Source organism: Acartia tonsa, chromosome 7, assembly GCF_053477335.1.
Source record: "Acartia tonsa isolate MP-2025a chromosome 7, ASM5347733v1, whole genome shotgun sequence".
NCBI lineage: Eukaryota > Metazoa > Arthropoda > Copepoda > Calanoida > Acartiidae > Acartia > Acartia tonsa.
Genome location: NC_137266.1, coordinates 43291628 through 43313566, shown reverse-complemented (window position 1 = coordinate 43313566; position 21939 = coordinate 43291628). Strand labels below are relative to the sequence as shown.

The following is a 21939-nucleotide window of genomic DNA, read 5'->3' as shown; positions in this document are numbered from 1 at the left end:
CATTAATATTATTTTTGTAAGCAAAGCTTTTATTTACTTCAGGACTACTCAAATTAGGGCCTAATAGATCATTTCAATGAATTTGATATTATAAGGTATATTATACATAAAATTAGTTTTAGAAACATCATAATTGATCTCAACAATAACTATTTTGGACTGATTCATGGGTTGACGACCGAACTTAACTGATTTTTAATCAAAATGCCTAGTCATCATGCATAACTTTTTTCATAAAAGTTTGCGTATTTTTGAGACATCCATAATCGTTGGTATAGCTCTTTATTACTGCACTTCTTACCTATGTACATAATTGTCCTTGCATTAATAAATTTTTTTTTAATAACTCTGTAATATACAGGGGAAGAATCTGAAGCTTTGACTGAAGTAAAATACACAAAAGAGGAAATAGAAACTCATATAGCAGAAATGTTAAAGGCACAAGAATTGGAAAAAGAACGACCTAAGAAGTAAGAGTTGATCTATAAGCAACTGAACTACTTAATAAAAAGGGCTTGTCCGTCCTTTCGACGTATGGTCTTCAGTTGATGATAGTTAAGGATACACTAAATAGCTATGTTTCGTTGTTTATTACTTTAGGTAAGGTTAGGTTTTATTGGGAAGAACAGGGAAGCCCCGTATGGTTATGGTAATGCAGGGTTTGGGCTGGGTTTAAGCATAGGGTAAAAAAAACTACCTCCCGACCCCTTGGGGTGGGGAGGTATCCGTGTTCAACCAGCCACTTAAAAACCATTACTAATTTTTTTATATGTTTTAGTTACAATTGGAGGAAAGGGGTGAAGCCAAAACATTGGGTACACGATGTTTACATCTGTCCGGAGTGTAAGAAGGACTGCGGATATTATAACAATCTGGCAATTCATAGGTATGTAAGCTTTTGTATTTTAGTCAGGGATTATAAGGGATGAGAGAACGGATGATAGATAATTTATCTTTATCGTTAGAAGACTTTTTTTCTGTATAATAAACATAAGTTGTTGTTCTCCTATCATCTAAGGAAGAAAGGGCATTACTATAGCTTAAAACCCTCCCAGGCCTCTAGTGGTACTTGAAAGGGGGGAGTCGACCCCATAAATTTCAATTTTAGCTTTATTAAAAAGTAGCTAATCTTACCAAAACTAACTTTACTACTTTAATTATGTTATAGGGGAAAAGGAGAAATGATTGCATTGATTAGTAGATTAATTTATCTTCTAATTTCAGGAAAAGAAAGCACCCGGGAGGAGCAAAACAAATGTGGTTTGGTCCAAACTTTGATATTCCAAGAAAGGCCCTCAGCTTTAAAACGTAAGTTTTATAGTGTAATAATTCGTAACTTCTTGCCTGTTAAAAACTTCAAACTTTCCTATAACAATTCAGTACAAGTTTGTATGACACATTTTAAGTAAGTTAAATATCAAATTCCTTTTAATGATGACGATTCTTGGGACGATTTAAAATTAGACCTCTAATTAATATCATGTTAGTTCCATAATGCAATTGCTGTTTTTGTTATTTAATAATGTTCGTTTGTTCGACTGTTTGTCTGGCTTATTGAGCTTTGGTATGAAATTCTTGTTATTTTAGGTACAGAAGAAAAGATATGAAAGGAAAGTTGAACACGTCAATGGAGCCGGAACTTTCAACAGGCCCCTCGCCATTTAAAAATACAGCTGATGTCAATCTTACACCCACAGGAAAGTTTATCCATGAAAAAAAAATAAATGATGTCTGTTTTTCTGTCTGTCTGAAGTAAAGAATCTCGCTGACCGATATGGTTAAGTTTAAGGTTAAGAAATGGCATTTAGCTTTTTTTGGGGGGAAAAATCCCCTCTGGACCCCCCTCCAAATATATTTAAGAATTTTTTGGGGGGTGGGGGGAATCTAAAAATGATTATATTCATCTGATTTTTTTCCCTTCTGCTTAGCTGCTCACTGTGGGCTAGAATTGAATCAAGACAAAAGTAAGTGTCGAGCCCTGGGACCTATGTATGGTGAAAATAGACATAAAACCATGATGATTCCAGGTAAAACCAAAATATTTCAGCGGGGGCTTTTTGAGAAAATTAGATTTGAAAATTTCAAGTTCAATTTTCACCACCTAGGAGTTGCAGCATAATCATGACAAGAAAAGCAAATATTATTTATTTTAAATTTTGAACAACTTTGCTTTTATGAAGTTCTTCATAAAACCACTCCTGAAGGGAGTTAATAAATGGCCATTTTTATCACTTGCTTTGCAAAGGTCACGAAAATTCAGCCTAAAATAAATCATATATATAGAGGTTTTAAGATGGACTTCATAAAAGCAAAGTTGTTCATTATTTAAAATAGATAATATTTGCTTTTCTTGTCATTATTTTGCGGCAACTCCTAGGGGGTGAAAATTGAACTTGAAATTTTTAAATCTAATTTTCTCAAAAAGCCCCCGCTGAAATATTTTGGTTTTACCTGGAATCATCATGGTTTTATGTCTATTTTCACCATACATATGTCCCAGGGCTCGGCACTTACTTTTGTCTTGATTCAATTCTAGCCCACAGTGTGCTATTACTTTTATATTTCACACAACGCTATTTTTGAATGTTGTAATCCTTGTTTTTATCAAATAGATAAACTCAATTATAATTACAGGAAGATACATTCCTAAAACTTCTAGAAGAATCAAGATTATTGGCTGTGCAAAATGTGAGAACTGTGTGAAATCTAACTGTCGGGCCTGTGAACATTGCAGGGATAAAAAGGTGTATGGAGGTCCTGGTAAGATCAATAAAAGGTAAGAAAAAATAACATTTTCCCATTGACCGGACGGTGTCAGACAAAGCGAGATATTGAGTCATTGGGTAATCATGCAGCAGGGGATTTGGAATAAATAAAGGGGGGTGGGGGTTCTGTGCTTGCTAAAAAAATCCAAATTTAAAAATATGTACACTTTCTAAACAATAATACTGTCGAGGTATTCCTCCATTGGTTCCTATGGTACATTGGTGATCTGTTTTTTTTAGCCATTATCAACAACATTTTCATTGCTTAGATGTATTGAGAGAAAATGTTTGAAGCCAATTCGAAAACATCCAGATCCATTTGAAGTGGCAGAAGATAAGATCATCAGTACACCGATTTTACCAGCTGCGGCAGTTGTTGTTAAAAATATCGCTGCTGTCGTTGGTGATACCAGCTACAGTAGGCAGCCAAACTGTAAGGAATGCGAGGCGTGTGTGCGGCCCAACTGTGGACGGTGTGCGCCTTGTTTGGACAAGAAATGTTTTGGCGGTCCCGGGGTAAGATATGAAAGGTTTTTTAGGGGCGGGGGGGCAGTGGGCTTCTCAATTTGATATATAATAAATATATTAATTTGATGCGATTGATAATGAGTAGGTATGTTTTACTTGAAAAATATTTTGAAATGAAAAAGTTAACTTTTTCCTTTTAAATTTCACCGATAATCATATTTTTAACATAGCTGTATTTTAGCCTAAACCCATTTTTTTTACATAGCTGTATTTTAGTCGATTATCATTTTTTTAAATTGCTTTATTTTAGCCGATTACCATTTTTTTAAATAGCTTTATTTTAGCCGATTACCATTTTTTTAAATAGCTTTATTTTAGCCGATTACCATTTTTTTAAATAGCTTTATTTTAGCCGATTACCATTTTTTTAAATAGCTTTATTTTAGTCGATTATCATTTTTTTAAATAGCTTTATTTTAGCCGATTACCATTTTTTTAAATAGCTTTATTTTAGCCGATTACCATTTTTTTAAATAGCTTTATTTTAGCCGATTACCATTTTTTTAAATAGCTTTATTTTAGTCGAATATCATTTTTTTAAATAGCTTTATTTTAGTCGAATATCATTTTTTTAAATAGCTTTATTTTAGCCGATTACCATTACCAACCTTTTCTATTGAGTTTACGTTTATTGCAAATAAAATAGAAACTTAACTTTATTTCATCACTTGCACAAAAATAAATCTTGCTTTTATACCTAGACAAAGAAACGTCGGTGTATAGAACGAGTCTGTATATTCCGAAATACTGAACGCGGGAAAAATGTTCCCAGGGATGAAACAAATATTTCTCAAGATTCAACAGGTAAGGTTATTAATACTTTGCACGGAGATTAAGGGACAGGGGTGTATATTCTACATGGGATCCCCGGCTCAGGGGGGGGGGGGGAATATAAAAAAAGTGGTTGGAGGGAAAAAAATGTAAAAATTAAGAAAACTGAAAACATTTTTTCAATTTCCTTGGTAAAAAAAACTAAAAAAATGTGTGGTAGGAAGAAAAAAATAAATAAAATATAGAGTTCTTTAAATATTTTTCCATTTTTACCCCTACTTGGTGAGAAAAAACTAGGGGGGGGGGGGGGGAGAAATAAAAAAAAATTGTCGCCGGGGGAAAAAAAATAAATCTTGTGCAGAATATACACCCCTGTTAAGGGATAAGACAATGGACAATAAATAAACCCCAAACGATGATAAACAATCATTTCTCTTTCTTCTATTGATTAAAATTATTAAGTATTTGTGGAAAATAACGTTTCTTATGATAAACACTGCCCTAACGAGATCTTTTTTACCAAGTACACGATTCCAGCTTAAACCAACAACGTATTTAATTCGGGAAAAAATCACGAAACCTATACGGGATTTTCAGTTTGCTGTTACATTTTCATAAAATATTTTTTCTGTTAGTTGCTTCGCTCTCTATAGACCTGACTTAAACTATCCTTGTAATTTAAAATCATTGTGTTATTGCAGAAACCGAAGTTGAGGATTTATCTGAAACTGAAGAAGTGGATCCAGCTACGCCTGACCATAAAGGTATAAACAATGTAGCAATAGATAAATGATATAATTGCACTCTTACATAATGTAAGTTACATTTGGAATTATCCAACGAAACGCTTAGTGGATCGCTCTTAATCTTTGCCTATAAATTCCCCACTCTGCCCACCCCCCCGTAGTTACTTTAATTTCCATTGTATTTAGAGCTTCAACTATAAAAAAGCATTAAAAGAGGGCTATATTAATAAGTATTAAGGTTAAAAATAACCGTATTATTTTTCTTGTAGATATAGAGACATTACAAGATTTTATATCGAAAGGACTACGACAATCAGCTAAACGACTTAGTCGTGAAGAAAGGTAAGCTTTGAGTTGGTCCTTTAAAGCGTTTAATTTTTTACTTTTCTCATGATTCCTAAATCCTGCCTAATAAATGATATAATTTTGACATATTTTTAGCATTCTCAGCCGATTATCATTGCATCGGATTCTGCTTATATATTGTAAAAATTTATGAAGAAGCAGATTATGACGCAAGTTCCAAAAATCGCGGATTAATCTGAACGGATCCAAAATCGAATTCTGATTGCTCTTCCTTTCTCGTCTTTATTTTATTTATATTTTAGGTACATATCAGAACCAAGTTGTGGAACATCCAACACAAAATCTGATCAGAAACTTCGATTTACATTGCAGGCAGGGGATTACAAAATAAGTTGTGCTAAAGATTTGCAGATTAAAGAGGGGGGAGTTAATTACAAGGGTATAGAATTTGTATTTCAAGTGTTACTCCCTCAGTTTAGAGAAGGGATCTTGAGGGGTATGAAATTCTACGATGAGTTAATATATCTCCCCAATGATTATAAACAATATAACCCCTTCTGCAGATTAAAAAAATGTGTGCAAAATTTGGAATTTAATAGTTTAGTTTGGAATCAACCTATTAAAATTCAATAAAGTTCCTAAAGTTTTTGAGCCAACAAATTATATAACGAAATTATAAAACTTTCGGTACCTACCAATGTAATTTTCAGTCCGATAATCCCCCCCCCCCCCCTCCACACTGGTTTTCAAGATGATATTTAGGATCACTTGAGACTTCAGAATTTTCCTTTTTTTCTGAAAGTAATTTTGTAATCACCCTGTGGTCGCCTAGGACGTGTCTCTAGAAGAATGTTCCAGCTATGCTTCTTCTGAATGTATGATTGCTGTAGGCTATACTGAGGAGTTCGATCCGGATCTTAATGATTTCCACGGACAGGTAATCAGATTGACCAATAGATTCTTTGGATATATAGATCATTATATCCTTAGGTCACATTGAGAAATATAGATAGATAAATGGTTTTATTGCTTACACATGTATATACTTTGGATAGATTGAAAGTTTCTTAAGATAGATAGAAATTGATTCTTGGGTAGATAAATGAAGAGAATACATTTTTTGGATAGATTAAAAAATAGATATTTTGCTTAGATTGACACTAATGTAAGATATCTTGTAATATAGATTGTATGAATGTTGAAGACCATATTGCGAAGTTTAATCTTGTAGATAATAGATTGACAGATATGACTTTGTAAAATATCTCGCAATTGCTGTATTGTATGGTTCTCCCTATAGGCCTACGGAAGGTTATAACTATTTTTGGGGAGGAAAGGGAAGCTTCATCCCCCATAGAAAAATCTTCTTGGAAAGAAATACGAAAACTTCGCATTAATCAATAATCATCGCCCAATTTGTTAACAATATACAATGTATGTTTACAGATTTTGGAATGAAATTATATTTTTTTAGGGAGTTATGACAAGTATTGATCTGAAAACTCCTCTGTGTTTCCTGTGTGCCTCTGGAGGCGAGGAGAAAATGATGAGATGCCAGTCCTGTTGTATTCCAGCTCATCCTTACTGTATTGATCAGGCACGAACAAACAGACAGACATACGGACGGACGAACCTATAGACAGACACTGTATTTTTTATATATTTTTTCTTAAGAATTTGTTACCTAATTTAATAACTTTTGTTGCTCTTCTTATGGATATAATTTTCCTTAGTATATTTTTCTTATATTTTAGGAAGACCTCCCCGAATCTGAGGATAATTGGATATGCTCAAGATGTACTGTTTGTACGACTTGTGGCACAGCTGATATCAAGAAGGATAGGTAAGATTCAGAGATAGATGTATTGTAAATTGTACGGTGTATACGCTGTGAATTGTGATATAGCCGGTATCTAGAAAGATAGGTTAGGTTTAGAGATATAGAGATATATAAATGTACTGTTTGTACGACTTGTGGCTTATCTGACATCAAAAGGGATAGGTAAGATTAAGAGATAGATAGATATCTAGATGCAGTGGTGTATATTCTACATGGGATCCCCTGCTCAGGGGGGGGGGGGGGGGGGGAATAAAAAATAAGTGGTTGGAGGGAAAAAAATTTAAAAATTAGGTAAGAAAACTGAAAACATTTTTTCCATTTTCCCCCCCTCCTTGGTGAAAAAAACAAAAAATGTGTGGTAGGAGGGATAAAATATAGAGTTCTTTAAATATTTTTCCATTTTCCTCCCCTTCTTGGCGAGAAAAAACTAGAGGGAAAAAAATAAAAAATTTTGTAGCAGGGGAATAAAAATAAATCTTGTGCAGAATATACACCCCTGTCTAGATGTTTGTACGACTTGTGGTATAGTTAAGAGTTGGATAGATAGATGTACTGTTTGAGAGATAGTTGAACTGTTGTTTAACTTTAAGTAGATTTAATATTCAGAAGGTTAGCAAGATTTATAGAAAGAAATATGTACCTACTGTTATTACAACTTGTTGCACAGCTGTATGAAATATAAAAGGCAAATACTTAAATTACCTATTATTTTAGGGTTCATTGTCTGCTATGCAATGTTATGTACCACACTGACTGTTTGGCTCAATACCAGGTACTTTATTTCAATATTTCGCAGCTACTCTATAGACTAAAGTTATGGCATTTCAGTCCGTCCTTCTGACTTTGTATATTGTATTTAGATATAATTTCTCATTTTAGCAGTCTATACTATTACCAAGTCAAAATTTACATGATGTTAATCAAAATTAAAGCTTGTCATGGAACCATAGAGAAAAAAATAAAAGAGAGGAATCGAAGCAACTAGAAGACGAAAATAGGCAGTGGGCCTAGAGGCCTACTCAGCGCTGTTGCCGCGCTAAAATTTATTGCTATTCCACTACTTTTTAAATGGGAGGATTAAAAATTATTTTAAAAAATATTTTTTTACTTTTTACTATTTCCATATTTAGGGCAAGAATATTAGATTAGATATTTTCGTTTTAATGTTTTAATTAAAAATTACATAGAATTTTATTTTTATTTAAAAAAATTTGTTCATGAAAGATGAATCCTTCTATTTCTAAAAAGAGGGAAATTTTTTTCATAATGAACATTCAGCTGATTCTGACCGCCCACGGCTGTTTGCTAAATATTGCTTTTCTTTTTATTCACATTATTATTTATGATTGACTTACAAAAAGCCCTGGGCGGCTTTTGATTTTCGTCTGCTTCTAAATTTAGGGATGGGGAAGTAGTATTTTACCATCTTATCCTTTTTCCTTATGCATGGAACAAATTGTCTAAATTTTAAATTTGCCTTTTAGTGTTCATTGCTTTAAAAAAAGTGCTTTCATTACTAAAAGTTTATTTTCTAAGGAGAATGTTAGCAGTGAAAATGATTGGATCTGTGGCAAATGTTTGAAATGTAGTAGTTGTGGAAGTTCTAATGTTAAACCATCTTCAAAGGTAAGCCATGTTTTAAAGTTGTTTTAAAGCATGGTAGCAATAGGAGCTCTTTGTAATACTTTTTTGTTTAAAAGACCGTTTTACTTTTAAGTTGCTTATAATATGTCGAGCTCTTGGCATAATTAATTTTGTCATTTGCAAGTTTTAGGATTTTAGTTGCTTCTTTAGGTTGCTTATTGATCTCTTTGCATTATTATTTTTTTTACTCTTTGTAAGTTTTATCTAATTGTAGGTGTCTCTATTGTGTAGTAAATGCAATGTTTCAGAAAAGTATGAAGCTACTGTACTATATGTTAAAGATGTTATGACATAAATGTTGCTACTAAAAGTTGCTTATGAACATAGTAACTTGTTAAGCTCTTTGCATTATTTTTTTTTCGTGAACTTTTTGTATGTTTTATTTAATTAAGGTTCCTCTGATGTGTGGTGAATGCAAAATTGCTAAGAAACATGGCAGCTATTGTACAGTGTGTAAGAGATGCTATGATGAAGAGGATTTTAGCCTGGACATGATGGAATGCTGCAAATGTGGCAGGTATTGTATTTAAATTATTCAATTTCGAATCTTTCTTCTATCATTAATCTTGTATATCATTTTAACATATAAAAAGCACAAAGGATAAATCATTTTCAATTTAAATATCAAAATTGAGAAGAGAAGAACTACCTAAAACGTTGTAAATAAAGACATCGTGTAAATTGGAGGAACAATTTATTCTTCTTAAACCAGTTTAAATGCTTAAAAGTGAGTTTTCTATAGTATGAATAATTTTAGATAAAACCAGTTGCGTACGGTAGGGGGTGTCGAAACCCTTCCTGAAATTTAATATTTGGAAAGCCTACCTGTGATTTTTACTGGATAATACTTTCATTTTACTAAATATACAAATATGTTTTAAATTAAAGAGGTTAAGGGTTTTCCATTGCTGCAATACTTATGAACATAATTATCCTTATTTTTTAGTTGGATCCATGCAGAATGTGAGGGATTGAGTAATGAGCAGTACCATGTCCTGTCTGTCCTACCGGACACTGTCGAATTTGTCTGCAGGTACGTTTCAGGTTTAGGTTATTATATATAATTTTCAATGTTTTATTGAGGGACCAAAAATCACGCAACCTTAATAAAATCTACATTATTAAACAAATTTCTGGCGCTTTTACACATGGTTCCTTGCTGAGCACTGGTACCCCTCCCCTTATTTTAAAATAAATTGAAAAAAAAATAGGTTTGGAGTTTTACGATTGTTAGGTTACAATGCGTACTTGGTAGCGTTGGGTTAGTGTACCACATGGATAGGCCCCTAGCAGGGTTTATCCTCTAGGGAAAATTACCCACCCCATTATTTTCAAATGTTATCAAAATTAAGCAGGGTTTCGGATCCGCATTGATTTTTTGCGGATCCGGATCCTCCAAATTTGGTCAGTGCGGATCCGGATCCGGTTCCGGATCCTTGACAATAAAAATAAAATCACCAAATTTTTCAAAAATATTTATTCTTTAATTCGAAGTTAAAAATACTTTTAATTTTCAAGTCTGACCCTAAACCTTAAAGATTGGCTCTCATCAAGAGAATGTCTGAGATTTTATATAAATTTAGGTAGATTTTTCCATTTTTTCCGCATTTTTTTGAGTCCAAGGATCCGGATCCGCATTTTTTTGCGGATCCGGATCCTTGGACTCAAAAATATGCGGATCCGGATCCGAAACCCTGAAATTAAGGGGTGGTGTTATCAGTGCTCAACAGGCACTTTTAGTGTGAAAGCATTAAATTTTCTGATTTATGAAAATAAATAAAAGGGAATTATTCATAGAAGATTTTATTTTAAGAATAGTAATATTATGTGCAGAAAACCAAAATTTAATTAAAACCAGTATCAAATATCCTTTATTTAAAGGGATAATTGCATGAAGTGCATGTAACGAAATGAGTTACTTGAAGTATTTTTGTAGATAAGTATAGTTAGGGGTTGTCAAAATTATAATGTAGAAATTCAAAAGAATAAATAACATTTATCAGACAGTTTAAAGAGAATCCAATTTGTGATTGTTAAGGTTTTCCAGTTCATAAATAAAAAACAAGAATACCGTTTTGCGATCTTTAAAATATGCATGTGTCACAATAGTCAAATTTTTAAGTCTTGATATTTTAAAAACTACATGGTAAAAATGTAAACGCTTGCTTATATTATTCATATAATAGGGATAAATACTGAGTTCATTCGGTAAAATAAGTTCAAATGCATTTCATTCAACTACCCCTTTATCAAATGTTTTCTTAAATCCTTTACCTAATTAAAATACAATGAATAGATTTTTGGCTTGTCCAAATAGTTTAAAATAATTGAATCTCTTCTGTGAATAATCCCCTTTACAGTAAAGTAATCCATTCCAACTTTATTTTTATTATTCCAGTTGGTGTAAGCCTCCAACCGCTCATGAGCCGGCTAGAACCGATCATCCCCAACCGTCGTCGGCGTCAATCGATTCCCCTCGTCGATTATCTACCCTGCAGCCTTTGCCCGCCGCTGAAATGTCCACCGCCGACGCTGATTTTTATGTATTAGAAAATAATTTAGAGTCTGAAATTGTCAATAATAGTAATGATGTCGCAACTTTTGAAGATGATAATGAAGATTTTGTAACTTTAGATAAGTCAGAATTAGCTCTTTCTATTAATTTTTAATTAATTAATTTTTTTCCTAAAGATTTTTATGTAATTTTTAATATATCTTGCATATTATTTTTGTTTAGTTGAAATTTGGTCGTAGGAATTTCATCAGTTAAGTAAGCGTTCTGATATTAATATTTTTGAAAGAAAAGCTTCCTTATAGACCTGTCAATCGTAAAGATACCATTTTATTGCGCTATTGACTTGAATAAGACAATAGGTTAAACATAATTTATAACCCCTTGACTTCTCTCTCCTTGGGTTCAAACAATATGATCGCATTTTACAAAAACAATGCTTATTTTGGTCTATAAGTTTCTTGTTAATATTGTAAACAAATAAGTCAAATTATGTCCAATAAGGATTTAGTTAAATAAATAGCCGCTGGTTTAATAAGTAATTAAGCCTAAATATCAAATATTGTTTTAAAAAAAAACTAATACATATTAAAATGGAATGGATTACTTGACTGATGGAGTTCTTTAATATGCCCAATCAAAATAAGAATAGTTATTTTTTCACACCGTATTATAGACAGCTTTCCGCGGACATTAAATTGAAAAATTATATGAATAAAATCACTTTTAGGGGTCGAATGTCTGGCCTAACAAAATATAACTGCTTTTTATTTTACGATGTTTATTTTATTATTCGTAGAAAATTGTCTAATACGACGTTATACATTTGTTTTTGGATACGCAAATAAAAAGAAAAATCATGTTTTGAATGGGCATTTTTTACCAAAGTGTATTAGAATTTAGAAATGTATTTTTTATTGTTAAAAAAAGAATTCAAAAAGATTTATTTCTATAAATATTGTGATACAACTGTACCTGTTTAAAAAAAGGTTTATTTATTATTAGTATTTTAGAGCTTCTATTAAAGTAGTTGTCAATATTTAAATTACATATATGTTTATAAGAGTCAGAAAAACGAAGAATTTTCTCTTTTTTTGTTTTAATTTGAAAGGCTACGCTTGGCTGCTAGCATTCTTCAATGTATATTGTACCCTTACAGTGAAAATTTTCTTTTTATCGATTTTAATCATGTATCTTAAGAAAAAAAATAATTAAAATCTGTTATCGAATCTTTAACATTTTCATAATACATGATTAAAATCGATTTATTATTACTTGGATCTTACATCAGTTTAACATGAACTTTATTAAAGTGAAGCTTGTAGCTGGCTTAATTAATGTATGAACGAACTGACCAATAAGTGATGTCCATGTTAGCAAACTAAAATGACGACAATTTTCCGCCTGTCATAATATTCACGTCACTGTGGGCTAGAATTGAATCAAGACAAAAGTAAGTGCCGAGCCCTGGGACCTATGTATGGTGAAAATAGACATAAAACCATGATGATTCCAGGTAAAACCAAAATATTTCAGCGGGGGCTTTTTGAGAAAATTAGATTTGAAAATTTCAAGTTCAATTTTTACCCCCTAGTAGTTGCAGCATAACTATGACAAGAAAAGGAAATATTATTTATTTTAAATTTTGAACAACTTTGCTTTTATGAAGTCCTTCTTAAAACCTCTCTATATATGATTTATTTTAGGCTGAATTTTCGTGACCTTTGCAAAGCAAGTGATAAAAATGGCCATTTATTAACTCCCTTCAGGAGTGGTTTTATGAAGAACTTTATTAAAGCAAAGTTGTTCAAAATTTAAAATAAATAATATTTGCTTTTCTTGTCATGCTTATGCGGCAACTCCTATGGGGTGAAAATTGAACTTGAAATTTTCAAATCTAATTTTCTTAAAAAGCCCCCGCTGAAATATTTTGGTTTTACCTGGAATCATCATGGTTTTATGTCTATTTTCACCATTAATAGGTCCCAGAGCTCGGCACTTACTTTTGTCTTGATTCAATTCTAGCCCACAGTGACGTACATTCTAAATCCATTATAGTATTAGAACGGATCAATCAAAGATTAGCATAGTTAAATATAAATGATAAAAGTTATTTATCGCATCGTATTATAAACAGCTTACCGCGGATATAAAATTTATATACAATTATAAGATTAAAACCAGTTTTTATTTTATTTAGCCTCGAGATTCTTAAGGCACTGGTTAAAAAACTGATTTTAATCTTATGATTGTACATTTTTATATTCGTAGAAAGCTGGATATAATACGATGCTATAGTTAATTTTTTAGTATGGCCTGAACCGGTTCTATTCCACCGGATATTAATCGGTTTCGAATCGATACTGAAATAGTTATTTCTCGCATCGTATTATAAACAACTTTCCGCGGATATAGAATGCACAATTATAATATTAAAACCATTTTTTAGCCCCGAGATACCTTTAATGCACAGGCTAAAAAACTGATTTTAATCTTATGATTGTACATGTTTATATTCGTAGAAAAGCTGGATATAATACGATGCTAGACATAGTTTTTTCGTATAGCTGAGAACCGGTTCTATTCCACCAGATATTAATCGGTTCCGTAGCGATACTGGAAATGAAAATACAGCTTCTAAACTCACTAAATCTTTGTCTGCTCAGTTCTTAATTTTTAATCAAAATATATTAATTAATAGTTATTTCTTTCGTCGTATTATAAACTGCTTTCCGCGGATATAGAATGAACAATTATAAGATTAATCTTATGATTGTACATTTTTATATTCGTAGAAAGCTGGATATAATACGACGAAAGACATAGTTTTTTTTCGTATGGATGAGAACCGGTTCCTATCCACCGGATTCGAATGAATACGAGAATATTTATTCTGTTACTTCAAATTATGAATCAGGGAAGAAAAGGGACAAAGGACTGTAAATTATACAGCTCCTCAATGTTTTTGAACAAATCAATCAATTTCTGGGGACTTCTCATAAATCTTTTTTGAGTGTTTTCCTCAAATGTTTTTGACATTCAAAAGTTGTAATTAGGGGTGTAAATCATTTTATCGTCCATTGTCTTATCCCTTAAGATACCTGGATTATTCCTAATCGTTCATTGAATCTTGCTTATATGTTGCAGAGTGTGTAGTGAAGAGAATGGAGAGGATGTCCTGGGGACCGGGTGGAGTCAGGTGCACCATCCCTGCATTCTAATTTTGATATTATGCAATTTTGTTTCAAGTTACTTCTGCGCAACTCTAGTAGGATTTTGTATGTTTGTCTTATTTTGTAAATTATTGCGTATCTTTGTTCGTTTTTTAAACAGACCTCCAAACTTATTAGTATCGATTATAGAGTTAATACTCTTTCTAACTTGTACTTGACTGTTACAGGAATCATCATACCAAGTTTGAAATCGATAATTCAATTCTAACATGCCTAAATTAACATTAAAGAGTTCTATATAAACATGTTTAAATGGACACACAGACTTTCAGGTAACAATTAAAGAGTTACTTCGCTTACTAAATCGTACCTTATTGTTGCAGGAATTATTATGCATAGTTTAAAATCGATAGAACAATCCTAACATTTCTTAGTTAAATATAATAACTAACAGTTGCGGATGGACGCATGATTGACAGACCCCATGTATAGAAATGCTTCCCTTTAAGTTTCCATTTCTTTTCTGAAATTAGAAAGATAAAGATAAAGTCCATTTGTCAATTGGTTACCCAATTTTGAAAAGTATGCAAGGATTCAAACACACTTAGGCTATTGCTGATGACACTCTGAGCAAGCAGCAACTATTACTCACCAAGCTGATCAGACACCCGCTGGCTAAACATTTCAAATTTGATGCCAACATTGCCAACAAGTCAGATAGGTATTATTTTTATATTAACTGTAGAAATGGCAACATTTTTATAAATTAGCCAAAAAATTGTATGTTTTGGCCCAGGAAGGGGGGTTGACATTGGACTATAAATTATTCTGGTACCCAATATTTTTAAAAGACAATCTCTCATTGGTGGTCTTTAAAAATTTTGGTACATTTATTCAATCTTGATTGTTTTGTCCAAACTTTTCACGAATAATCTTAGTGTACAGTAGAGATATTGATATTTATCGTCATTGAGGGTGTATATTGTACAATGAACATCAATTTATCGCTCATTGTCTTATCCCTTTAGATCCCTGGTTTAGGCTAAAATTAATTGTTCAATTCAATATGGTTTTAGTAAAGAAGTAAGTATATCAAAAGGAATTTTCTCCCAATGTATTTATAAACCTTATCAGGACCTTTGAGAAGCATCGCTGTAAATGAGAACCATATCGGTCCATCGGTTAGCAAGATACTTAGGTACAAACACACACACAGATAGACATTCTGTTACTTGTATATACAAAAGCATTTATAAAGACTAATTTTGCATCATAATAGATCTGAAATTATGGCGTCTACAGAAAATCCAGGATGCCTAAACAAAACTGCCATACAACAATTCTCTAGTCCTGCCATAAATAATCAGTCAACAAATTTTACCAAGGTAAACTTTTCAATATTATTTCGTACAGGATGTAACCACCTTTCAGCAGTGATTATAAACATAGCAAGATAATCGAAGATGTTTAAAATCGACTAGAATTTTTATGTTGAATCAAAGTTTAAAAGTATGTGAGATATTGTGTAAAGGGGGGGGGGGGGTTAATGCAACCATCTCGTAATCAGTGATTAAATGGCACTTAGAATTCGAATTTTGATCTGAAATTTTGCATGAATAATCCTTGGTAGGTCTATTTTCCCTAAATTGAACAAAAAGTTGGAAAAGTAATGGTTAACGGCTGGCGGCTCAGCCGTTTTGCCAATTTTTGCCAATCTTAAGAGCATATTAGTCACGAAACCTATCTCCACATTATACATTTTCTCGCTCAAAAACCTTAGGTACCAAACGGTTCTAGCCGGTAGCTGTTGGTACTAGAAATTTAAAATATGGCTATTGCTATCATTTAACATGAATTAAACCAAAAATATGCTATAAAAAGTTGATTCCTACGTAATTAATGATGAATTTGCCCTGAAAATAGGCAAAAAACGGCTAAACGGCTGAGAACTTTTTGTTCGATTTAGGGAAAAAAGACCTACCAAGGATTACTCATAAAAAATTTCAGATCGAAATTCGAATTCTAAGTGCCATTTAATCATTGATTACGAGATGGTTGCATTAAAAACTCCCCCCTTTAGCTGCTGCAGCAAGAAGAGAACCATATTCATGTTACATTCTTTTCTCCACAGTATGTGTTCTCATATGTATGGGTAGAGATTTACATATGAGAACACATACTGAAGAGACGAGAATTATACTATACAGTCCTGATCTGAGAATTTAGCGGCTGCAGTAATATATATTATATATAATAGTTCTTTAATAAGCTGACTCCATGTCTGAAAGCAGAACAAAAACCATATAAATTCATGATAAATTCTTTTCTCTACAGTATGTGTTCTCATATGTATGGGTAGAGATTTTCATATGAGAACACATACTGAAGAAACGAGAATTATACTATACAGTCCTGATCTGAGAATTTAGCGGCTGCAGTAATATGTTAGTTCTTATTTAAGCTGACTCCATGTCTGAAAGCAGAACATAAAATCATATAAATTCATGATAAATTCTTTTCTCTACAGTATGTGTTCTCATATGTATGGGTAGAGATTTTCATATGAGAACACATACTGACGAGACGAGAATTATACTATACAGTCCTGATCTGAGAATTTAGCGGCTGCAGTAATGTATTAGTTCCTTATTAAGCTGACTCCATGTCTGAAAGTAGAACAAGAACAATATTAATTAAAAATTCTTTTCTCCACAGTATGTGTTCTCATATGGTTAGAGATTATATCATATGAGAACACATACTGACGAGACGAGAATTATAACACACATTCCTGTTAAAGTAAATATTGGTTTTTAAGAAGCTGACTCCAACCCTGAAAGCGAAATAAAGAACAATATCAGCTCTTAAAGAAACCGACTATTATGCCAATCTTTAGAAAATTTGCTTCATTAATTTTTTTTAGCAGGGGTGTATATTTTGCATGGGTTCCCCTGCTATAAATGAGGGAGGAAAAATTGAAAAATCCATATTTGTAATGTATTTAATCCCATAAAGAAGATAACTATAATTAACTGAATTCATTTAAGTGAGGGGAGGGCTACTTAATTTTTTTTTTCATTTTTCCTCCTCCTTGGGAAAAAACTAAGGGGGGGGGGGGGGAGATGATTTGTGCAGAATTAACACTCCTGCTTCTTGGAATTGTTTACAAAGCTGATTTCCTTCTAACAATATGCCTATTCGCCAAAAGAATCGCAATTCTAATAATCTTGTTAATTGATCTTGTTTAGAATACTCAGATGTCAGATTTATGCCAAAAAGAAGATCAACAATATGCAAAACAAGATAAAACATATGCAAAACAGGATGCTACATCTACTATTCATTCTCTTCAGAGCACCAACAAAGGTAAATATTTGAGAAGCAGCACAGCTCAGGGATCTAAAGGGATAAGTCAATAGCCGATAAATTTATTTACCTCCCAATGATGATACACCAAATTACCCCTTCTATAGATTAAAATTAGCGGTTGAAACGTTTGAATACTTAACTTAATGAGTCAACCAATCAAAATTCACTAAAGTCCCCAAAGTTGTTGAGCCAACGAATAAGAAAACATTATTATAAAACTTTGGGGACTAGAGTAATAAACAGCACATTGTTCACTCTCTCTCTCCGAGCGCAGCTACTTTATTGAATATTTGTCCGTCTCTTGCGTCCGTCAGATTAAGCTATTAAAGTCCCTTCCTTTTTTGATCAATAATTCATAATAACAATTATATCATAATATTTCACACGTATATAAAGAATCTTAATACATTTTATCTTACTAATGATGATGATTGTTATTGGCAGTAGGCAAAAAGTCTCGTGTTTAATCAAGATCAATAGTTTAATATTTTATTTATTTGTGCGTGTTGGTATTTTTGTTAAACTAATGTGAGTACCACTGAACCCCCAACTTAACTTTTAAAAAATTTAAGCCCCTGTCGGGCTGTGATAAACCTAATCTAAAATGAGCTAAACTGTTCTTTTGTGGTCCATTTTCTTTTGAGGGGTAATTGCCGTTTTTTTTGTGTTAAATACATATGATATTTATCTCTTGATATTTAATTCACATGAAATTATTCAAAATATAACAATTTTAATGAAAACTTTATGAATAGAAGTATTGAGATTATTAAATATTTTCTCAATAGAATTTATTTTGTAAATAATATTAGAAAATATTTGGATACTAACTAATGTATACATCAATTTGAATTCAATTATTAGCTAATTTTATTATTGGTATCAGTTCTACTCTATAATTTCAAATGTCTGTTTTATCAGAAATGTAATGGGGTAAATGTAAATTTCTCGGCTGATACTATAGATATACAAATGTCCAAAAAGATTACCTGGATTACCTGGACAGCCTCTGGGGGTTAGGGGAGATATGTGATTTTGAGTATTAAATTAAGATTTTCATGACCTTTGCCGAGCTTCTACTCTTAATATCGCTATGTCATTCATCAGCGTTGCTGTTCTTGTTTATTAAACCGTTTTATATTGTATGAGCTTATCGAACAATGAAAGTTATCATCCTTGTTGTTAAAATATTACCTATTTATTTATTAGTTTTATATTTTATTCAAAAAAAATATTTATATAAAACTAGTATCAACATCCATATAAGTAGCAAAACATCATGTATGGATTGGACATAAGGTCTAAATGATTAAAATGTCTAAGGTCTAAGAATAAAAACTAATAGACGCCATGCTTATTGGTATAGGGAATCTCCACAAAAAAATGAGCCGTCTTATCTAAAAGCAGAATGTTTCCTGTATTTCACATACTGAGTAAAGAACAAACAGGTATTTCGAATTATATGAGTAGTTTTGCCATTAAAAATACAATTCTTACCTACAATTAGGATATATCTGTCAGATTTAATTAAAACAGTAAATTAAAATACAAAGAGTTTATTTCCATGCAAAATTATTGTTTAGAATGCAAAGAGTCTAGAAGTCTGACAGAAGAAGATTGGGAGAGTTTATGTTCTACAAATGATTCCTTGTGGAATTCAGGTAAACTATTATTTTCATCAAATTGTAGACTAAAACCTGCTATCCTTGTCTTGAAGGAATATGAATATTTACTCTAATGTTTAAAAATGCCATCTGGGTTGTTACAGAGATTTTACTGGTGTTGAGCAGAAATATACAGACTGATAGCTTTCATAGATAATTCTTGAAATTGTAAAAGCCTTCCCAAAGATGATCAAAATGAAATATTAGCCTTAGGTTTTATCATTTTCTCGTCTTTGGTTAAGGACGTTAAAGCTTTTTTGGTGGGGGAAGGTCAACAATCTCATGGGGAACGGGTTATTTAACGAAGCAAAATTACTTCTAAATGTGTAATAAACTAATTGAATAAAAATTATTAGGTATAAAGTATAAATGATAAAAATATTTTTTTTTAGAAATAAGTGTGCCAAGTTCTGTAAGTTGTAAAACAGCAGCAGACGTCATCATGGCCAACTGTAAAGAAAACAATCAGCTTCGTATACTCGGTGATACCAAGCTAGATCATAATTTATCCGTCACAAGGTATGTAGGATGGCTAATAGTTATAAAGGAGCCTTGCTCCATGTTACAACACTCTAATTTTATACAACTATAAACATTTTGTCTCATTAATGATTTTTTTTTGTATCGAAGCTAATTCTTTTAAAAATGAAAATACGTTTGTTTAAGAGCTACCTTAATGAATAACTTCATTTTCTCGGCTGCTAATTAAGATAGAAGTCTGAAATTTCTAAAAAAAATATTTAGCTTAGGAGAATTATCTCTTTTTCCTGAGTTCTGAAGAAATGGATTTTAATCGATCTAATTTCAGACCCTCCACCTTACCCACACCCCCCTCCTACAGCTGGTTGGGACCACAACAAAGCAGCAGCAGCAACAACGAACCCCCCCAGGCAACAGCCCGAACCCCTTGCCTAACCTTACCCCAAAACTCCCATAACAACCGACCCTCCCCCAACGCCATCTCGAATACCAATTCTTTCTCTACAAAATGTGATAAAAATAATGTATTTAAACCTTTAGAGATAAATAATACCACTGCCGATATTAGTGTTGATGATGCCAAAAATGATCAACTAAAATTACCACAAGAGCAGTTAACAAAACATTCTGATAGTAAAAAAGTTATTAATAGCATAGAGACATTTGTTAATGATGATAGTGATATTGATAACTTAGAAACTGTTGCTAGTGACAAGCACCACAGTGCCATAGTGAATCCAGTGATAAGTGAATTAGGTCAGTGGCTTGCCTAAAATTTTTTTTTGACATTTCACTGAAGGGCAATTTCTTTTCATGGGTTTTCAATAGGTTCAAATGAAATTTTCTTGATATGAGACAATATTCTTTATCAAACGTTTGCATTAAGTATAGGTATTAATTTTAAAAGTTTAATGAAGCAACTCTTTGATTGCACAGCAAGTGTTTAGAAGTTCTAACTGCATGGAAATTAGTTGCACCCGTTCATTGAACATGGGATTCCACTAGAAACAAAACTTCTCCTTTGTTGAATTTTTAAACCCCCTTGTGCAGGGTTCCGGAGCCGGAGCCGGGAGCAGCAACATTTTTGGTGGAGCCGGAGCCGTATTTTTCGTTAAAAACGGCTCCGGCTCCAGATTAGCCAAAAGTGATTTTTTAAAGTAATAATATAATTTGGCAACGGTCTATTTCCATATAATAAAACTGAAAAACTATTGTTACTAACTTACTTAACAAATAGACACACATCCTTCTACTTTTATATAGCTTTAATCAAATAAAAGCAAAATATTTTATATTTTTTATTTTATTTTATCAATTTCAATAATGAACAAAAGTTGATATATTAATTTTAAGGTAGGAGCCGGGGCTGGAGCCGGAGCCGCATCAAAATTAAACGGCTCCGACACCCTGCCCTTGTGTTACTTATTGTGGCAAGTTACTAAAACTCCCTAACGCGTGGACGCTTTAAAGATCTTGTGTCATGTGGGGTCTTTTTTCTAAGGGAGGGGTATTGTTTTTCAGGTGCAATTCCTCTGAGGAGGGTGGAGATACCTTTCTCCAAACTAGTTAAAAACCTTTCCTAGACCTTTAAGAAGCTTTTCTGTTAATTAGAACCATGTCAGTCCAGCGGTTAGCGAGATCTTAAGCTACGGACATAGGTACATCCTGTTACTCTTATATAAATATAACATTTTAAGCAAGCCACTTGTTCTTAACAGAATTAGAGGAGGCAGACTTGGTGTTCTGCCTGGCAGAGTTGGAGGCCAAGCTCTGCAGCTCAAACAAACCATTGTCAGTATTCAAGCTTCACAATTATATTCTCAGTATTATCAACAATACTCAACTAGTTCACAATAATAGGTAAATAGTTTTATTGCTTTCTTTTTCTCCAAGGACAGCTTGAACAACGGTCTCTAAAATATTTAGAAGTTTGGACTCTTTATGTTTGAAATCATCCAATAAAAAATTAAAAGCACGTAGGTACCCAAAGTTTTGAGCCTATGAATAAGATAACATGGTTATATAACTTTGGATACCTTTGTAATTTACATTCTAATGGTAACTCCCTCCCCTAAAAATTGAAGTCAGTCAACTTTCTGAAAGTATTGTTTAGGTTCTTTTTTTTTAAATTTCTTTTATGG

General features: G+C 32.4%; 1 protein-coding gene and 1 long non-coding RNA gene across 2 annotated transcripts in view; both read left to right on the top strand.

The window, feature by feature from the left end:
- The first annotated feature begins 356 nt into the window (after positions 1–356).
- Positions 357–21939, top strand: part of trx (histone lysine N-methyltransferase trithorax) — a 55802-nt gene continuing 34219 nt past the window's right edge. The window contains exons 1-25 of the mRNA XM_080166360.1: positions 357–470; positions 779–886; positions 1225–1308; positions 1588–1701; positions 2639–2776; positions 3035–3281; positions 3995–4097; positions 4766–4828; positions 5080–5152; positions 5419–5488; positions 5949–6053; positions 6591–6713; positions 6871–6959; positions 7671–7728; positions 8493–8582; positions 8993–9117; positions 9547–9633; positions 14260–14311; positions 14894–15006; positions 15565–15670; positions 17534–17651; positions 19238–19315; positions 19711–19837; positions 20127–20554; positions 21517–21658. Coding sequence (XP_080022486.1) covers positions 430–470; positions 779–886; positions 1225–1308; positions 1588–1701; positions 2639–2776; positions 3035–3281; positions 3995–4097; positions 4766–4828; positions 5080–5152; positions 5419–5488; positions 5949–6053; positions 6591–6713; positions 6871–6959; positions 7671–7728; positions 8493–8582; positions 8993–9117; positions 9547–9633; positions 14260–14311; positions 14894–15006; positions 15565–15670; positions 17534–17651; positions 19238–19315; positions 19711–19837; positions 20127–20554; positions 21517–21658 — 2882 coding nt within the window. The 5' untranslated portion in view covers positions 357–429. The remainder of the gene's footprint in view (positions 471–778; positions 887–1224; positions 1309–1587; positions 1702–2638; positions 2777–3034; positions 3282–3994; positions 4098–4765; positions 4829–5079; positions 5153–5418; positions 5489–5948; positions 6054–6590; positions 6714–6870; positions 6960–7670; positions 7729–8492; positions 8583–8992; positions 9118–9546; positions 9634–14259; positions 14312–14893; positions 15007–15564; positions 15671–17533; positions 17652–19237; positions 19316–19710; positions 19838–20126; positions 20555–21516; positions 21659–21939) is intronic.
- Positions 12109–14258, top strand: LOC145323813 (uncharacterized). Its single transcript, XR_013881109.1, has 2 exons — positions 12109–12270; positions 12404–14258. It is a non-coding gene; the product is annotated as an uncharacterized LOC145323813 (long non-coding RNA).